Below are 6,545 nucleotides of genomic sequence, written 5' to 3' on the forward strand. Positions count from 1 at the left end.
TTAAGACTTTTCCATTCTGGGATCCAAAAATAATGGAGGACAGAATGGAAATGTATACAAATATTCTCAGCACCTGATTTACCACCACTGTGACAGAGGAAACCATGACTGAAATTTAATGTCAGGAGAGAGCAGGTGTAAAATTTACGTCACTGTTCTCAGCATGGCACCTGTTAGTCATCTGAGACCTCGTCTGAGTTGAGAACACGTTTGAGAAGGGAGAGGATGTTTGTAAATCACATCAATCACCAGAGGACAATGTGAGGGATTTATGCAGGCTTTCAGAACACACCATGCTTCAATTACTGAGAGTAATAAAGGATGATTTGACTGGCAGAACACTATGTGATTGCAGTGCCAAAATATGTTTATTTTCTTCAACCATTTAGAAGTTCAGTCGCTGTAAACTTCTTTTATGCTTCTTCTCAGTCCACATGTGAGCAATAGCCTACAGGCAATAGATCGTAAGTAGAGGTGTATTCAGATTAGCACTGCTGCAGCTGTGCTCATTTACATGTTGGTAAATATGTTACTAAATTGCAGTACTACAATATTTTGCACACCTGATGGTAATTTGGGACAGGCTTACTAAACATCCCCCTTAATCTTTTCTATTTCAAAAGCTACTCAGTCCCTTGTCCTACTAAACAGACACACAAATCTCCCTAGTCTCCTTTCTGATGGTACTCTTACATTAGGATTCACACCCGTCACACATTTTAAGAGTGTAATATACATCATGGTGTGGTTAATGTCCACAAATAACCCATTCAAGAAAGGTAAAAGCGTAGTATTGCTGTGGATTTTAAAATGCAGCACATGTATAGGGCGCTCAGGACAGACAAGTGACAGTAATTCGTGTCACATAAATAAACTTTAGATCACTTCTGATTTAATGGGCCAAACACTGTCAAGTATCCAGTAATGGCCCATAAGGACATGAAGAGCTGTCACAAAGTGGAAATGGACATTGTGTCTAGTATCAGATGACTATTGTTTAGGCAGCACTCAAAAGTATTTGGTTTTGTATATGTGAGAGAGTGTAGTTATACTGGAGGAGTTTGTTATGAACTTGTGTGTTGAGAGTCTCTGCACATCTTGGAAACTGAGTGAACACATGCCAAGAGCTGGGCAGTGTTCACTACGCAGCTGACAATAGCAGGGCTTATGGCGCCACCATGTTTGTCTTCTGCTATGCAGCAATAACTGTAGGTCTGTGTTTATTTCTTTTTAAGCATTTTTAAACTTGTTGTACAAACACTTATGGTTTTTGCGTTTAAGTGCAAAGTAAAAACAAAAATAGCAAAAAGTCCAAAGGTACAGTGTTTCTCGGATTTCACCAAAAAACATTTCTACACAGTGAGTGTAAAATTGATATGCTAGAATGTGGACAGACCCAAGACAAAAACATCTATTCACCACAGGCCCATGCAGAGTGACAGTTGTTTTTCTTTCAGCTGAAAACTAAACGGCTCAATCTCATACAGTAGTGCATAAACAGGAATAACACATCTTTTCTTGAGCACCATTAATGCCAAAATCACAAAAGATGAGTTGGCTCAAATCATACAAGAAGATTTTATGTCCAGCATGTTAATAATTTATGTGTGGTCTTGAGTCATTAAACACAGTCATGAGCTTTTATGGTCACTATTCAAACAAGCACTTAATATTGAGCAGCATTCAATTAAATTTTAATAAATGAAGCACAATGAACAAGAGTGGAGCCTGAGTGAAGCAAAGAGTCCTCACACACACTCTGCAGCATTTGAGCTCTTGTACTTACTGTGTAAGGACTTAATTACTTCTGGCAAATCACTAATGGTGCCAAGAGAGAGGGACACTATCAATCTATGAGAGCTCTGCATGCACCTCCTTTGTATCCAGGCTAAACAGTTGTGTCTGACAAATGCAATAGCACGTCCAGAAAGTTCTGTTTCGCGTGAGACCATTATGAGGAGCTTCAGGAAAGGGGGAAAAAATTTAAAGCCAAATCAACACAACACATGAGATCTGCAGACCACTAAATCACTAATGTTATACAAGGTCTTCCCCTTGTGTTTTATATAGCTAGCCTGCCAGCCAACTCCACAGATGACTCCACAGCTGTGCTGTTCTTGCACAGACTGAGTTTACCCATTTGAACCTGTTCCCTGGAGTCATGGTACCATCACCCATGAATTACCTCATAGAGGAAAATTCATTCCTGTCCACTTTGGCATTAACATGCATTTTGATTTCAAACAAATGTATTTTGCATCACCATAAAAGAAAAGCAGGACAAAAACTCTCCTTACAATCAACAGTTGACCATTTCATAATTCACAAAGATGACACCTCACATGTCATCATGTGACCTACCTATGCTCCAAGATAATTTGAGGTCAACATAGGGCAGCTCATAATAGTTTACTGTTAATTATTCTTCCTAGACCGCAGACATCAGACAGAGTAAACATGCTTCCCATTCCTCAAATTGTGCTTTCACAGCCTGTCCAACTCAACTGAGGAGCCACACCAGCTTGCTTTCCTCTAGACGTGGCCACAGATCTATATGGGAGAATGTCAGATCATGTTCTGTTCTCTAGACTCAGATCCCTAAAGGACTTATCCAAGAGTAGAGGATAGTGTTGGAATATGCAAGCCTCCTCCAGGTTTACTCACATGTATCCAGTCATGTCATTGTGTTGCAACATCTGTACAGCTGCCAGCGCTATGCAAATATTGTTGCTGCTGTGCCACCATCCAATAAAGCCTTTAAATACTACTTGTTTATAGCTCTGTTAGTGCTTGTAAATAAGTTTAAGTTTCCAAATTTGGTAAAAATTGGCACTTTATGAAACTCAGATTAGTATTTGGTAACATTTAGAAACAAAGAGGTTTGCTAATGACTCTTCATGTGCAGTACATGAGAGATCATATCCTGTAATTTGAATTTATAGGGTTGGACGGCTGCTTCAAACATTATCTTTACGTTTTGTAAAGTCTACCAGCCCAGCACCACCGCTGATAATTGTGATGATTTTTATTTATTTTTTGCCTCACTAATAGGAACAATAAGATTCTTTTGTTTACCTTGTTACCATGACCATTCACTTATATTCACTCTCATATTTGGATCACAGTTGCAAACGCACCATAACCACATGCCATGCGTTTTCGTTAGTTAGGCTGTTGGATGTTAAGCTGTGTTTTTTTATCTGTCAGTGCCAATGCACTGGTGGTAGAGAATGGTGCTAACATAGAGGGGGCTATGTGAACAGCATGTCTAACCAAAACACAACAGAAACTTGCAGTCTGGAAATGTGATTGAAGCCTCTCACATTGTCTCATCACAACATCGCTGTGTCGTACACACCTACATTACACTCCCCCTGCAACCCCTCACCACTGACCAGCACAGCCCCTTGTATTGGTGTTGTGTTGGACCAATTGTTCACCAGTTGGCCAGAGCTGTCATTTATTAGCCTTGAGGCCAAGGGCTGTTAAGAAAATTGATAACAGGCATTGACTAGTTAGAATGATTGTTAACTTCTTGGAGAACAAGCTGCTGTGTGGAGGCTAAGGGCCCAAGCAAACATGTCACAGCCGCATAAACCTCATTCTTCAACGGCCCTCAGAAAAAAAATAGCTATTTCTACTGTGATCCTTGTCCAGCTTTGCAGTGCGTAATGCTCGCCCTTCATCTCCTGGCCTCAGTGGAGTTTTTTGTTTACATGCTGAGAAGTCAAGAGATTCTGTATCCTTCTGTGAGCTCAGTCAGACCAACCCTTTGGATGTTGAGTAATAGTTCTATTTGTCATCATGTTAATGGGCCAAAACATTTCATGAAGCACATGGATTTTACAGCTGTAATCTGAGTGCTGTATATGATTTCAACTATTATTAACTCTACTGTAGTTTTGCAGTAGTAGCCATTTCAGTTCCTCATTGTATAGTACATATCTGTTTTCTGTACCTTAAGTGTATTTATTTACCTCTTGCACAGGGCATCTTAGCCACAACACACTTTCTCCTCTCTGTCTGCGAAGTACAGGTCTGTGAAGGTACAAAGGTTGGGGAGCTGTCTGGGCTGTGAGCCTGTGGAAGGGGTACACGAACCCGAGACTGCGAGCCTTTCTTAAATCCACATGTTTTGTTCTTCTTCATGCAGGAACTCCATTGGCTCCATTCGCCCAGTTCGCACTCTGAAGGCCGCTGACCTGGGAAACAAAATCAAACAAAGACTAAGGTAATGAGTGACTGGTTCAATGCGCCAACATTTCACATTTGTTTCACAGCCTTCCTATCTGTTTTGTACAGCTCAGCAGTCATAGCACAGGATGATGAGTTTAAGTAATTTCCAAATGTGAAAGCAATCTTTTTTGTTTTTTGACTAGAGGGGGACAGATTGAAGAAGTTACTATGAACCTGAAAATGTACCAAAGCATATGGCTATGTGCTTCAGAACCTTTGTATTCCCTATAGACAAGCAAAGCCAAAGTTGAAGGAACAGCATGTGGTGTCAAAAAGTCAGTTGAGAGCTTCAGGTCTTTGCAGCATTGAGCCAAGATTCCTGGAGAGTTTGTTGTCATTCCTAATTTATAACAGAATAATTTTCAACAGAAATAAAAGCACAGAAAGGAAAAGCCAAAAGATTGTGTTATTGTTTTTCAAGACTTTAAGTGAGCACACAGATGAAGTGATACGTATAGTATATAAATTACAGCAGGTAGCTTTCAGAGGCACTGTAGTTACGTTTTGAAGTTGGTAAACAGTAGAAGGTTAAAGGTCTCTCACCGACACATTCCATGGTGTCATTGGCAGAGCGCTGGCCTGGAGGGCAGCTTACGTAACATCGTCCACTGTGTGAATACAAGCCCTCCTTACATTTTGTGCAAAAATTGCGATTGAAACATGCTTCACAATTGTCTATTTTACATTCTGAAAGACACAAAAGAGACAAAAACAAAAAGATCAAATAAAATCAAAGTTCCAGAGATTCTAGTGAAGATTGAGTTTGTGCTGTTCACATCATTGGTCTCAAGTTTTTTTTCTTGTTTAGGGCAGTTTTTGGTAGATGCCCCGTTTCTGTTCTTTTAATTAAGTATTCAGTGCATTTCTGGAAATAAGACCCAATTGGTTCTCTAGAATGATGACAAGAAGCACTTAAATTTTATTTCCTCTCAGAGATGTATTAGTGTGATGGCATCTATTCTGGGGGAGTAATGCTCCTCTCTTAAAAGCACATGCACCACATGCATTCACTGGATTTCTCAAGCATGTGGTTTTCCGCACCTCAGATTCATTAAAATCTCTGACAGTCAAACAAACAACATCTTGAAATTTAGATAATTACTGACACGGGGGATAAAAAGCAGACATCATCAAAAATTCCCAAAAACTCTGGACTCATCATGAAAGTCGCACATTACTCATTACATCGGAATTAGCCTCCTTAAATGAAGACAATATAGAATGATGGAAATCCAAGTGTCAGTAATTCTGTATAGAAAATGCATTCAGATGTAGTCTCATAATGTCCACATACGCTGAGGTTAAGAATGTCTACTCTGCATCTGGCCCAGTGCCAGGGTCAGAAATTATTTGAATCCCTCTTTTGGATCTTAATATTCTTGCTTCAGCTCTGAATTACTATTTTTAAGCCAATGACAGTTATATTTGACAGTCTTGACATTTGTGGCCCTATAATATAAGACAAATGTTGCTAACAAGACATTCAGGGGCAACATTTACAAAGTCAGATGATTTAATAGTAACCCCGGTTAGCCACTGAGGGCCTCTGAAAACAGTTTGCTGAGGAAATTTAGCCCTCTCTGCAACAAAATCAGTTCAGTGAAAAAATGCATTGGAATAACAAAAACACATGGTATAGAATTTATTGATGAGCTAAAATTATGTAGAAATCTCAGAATTAATTCAGTTGGTTTCATTTGTGCTGATGCAACAAACGACAGGTAGAGTAAGACACTATGAATATTAGACCAAGATACTGATTGTGTTGTGTCTTTCTCAGTACAACTGTAAAAACTAGTTCTTTCTCTGTAGAGTTAATAAACATGACAGCGCAGTACCATCATCCTAGAGCCTGGAACACAATATTACCGCTCCTGTTTCCTAAATCTCTATCTTTGAAATATCAAAATCTGAAAATGCTGCATCACTTTATATTCATTTGATCTGCTTTCTGGTTGTGTAAACTCCACAGAAACCATTTAGTACATCTGACAGAGAGCAGGAGATGTAGGAGCTGACAATCACACAAAACACCTTGAAAGAGAAAGGTAACCCTAAATTGTCTTACTGTAACAGAAAATCCCTATAGACTGCCCACCGAACATCTACACCAATGACTATCTTGAGACAATTAACTGTGCAGAGACTGATTAGGAGTCATTTTATACTGGCATTTAAAAACACATTACATTTTTTACTTATGAACCTCAGATTCTTTATACACAGTATATATATGCTCCAGTACATTAAGGGTGTATTGGAATAAGATATGTGTAAAAGTGAAAGCATAAGATAGATGGATTGTGACC

At 39.2% G+C, this 6,545-nt stretch overlaps 1 protein-coding gene across 2 annotated transcripts in view; it reads right to left on the reverse strand.

Annotated features, from left to right (window-relative positions):
* Positions 1–6,545, reverse strand: part of rspo1 (R-spondin 1) — a 16,276-nt gene that overhangs the window by 1,889 nt on the left and 7,842 nt on the right. The window contains exons 4-5 of one of the 2 annotated variants that reach the window (XM_020590062.1): positions 4,780–4,923; positions 3,978–4,202 (exon numbers count right to left, since the gene is read on the reverse strand). In XM_020590062.1, coding sequence (XP_020445718.1) covers positions 3,978–4,202; positions 4,780–4,923 — 369 coding nt within the window. The remainder of the gene's footprint in view (positions 1–3,977; positions 4,203–4,779; positions 4,924–6,545) is intronic. The other variant, XM_020590063.1, reaches the window with a different exon arrangement.

Source organism: Monopterus albus, unplaced genomic scaffold (genome assembly GCF_001952655.1).
Source record: "Monopterus albus unplaced genomic scaffold, M_albus_1.0 scaffold11.1, whole genome shotgun sequence".
Lineage (NCBI taxonomy): Eukaryota > Metazoa > Chordata > Actinopteri > Synbranchiformes > Synbranchidae > Monopterus > Monopterus albus.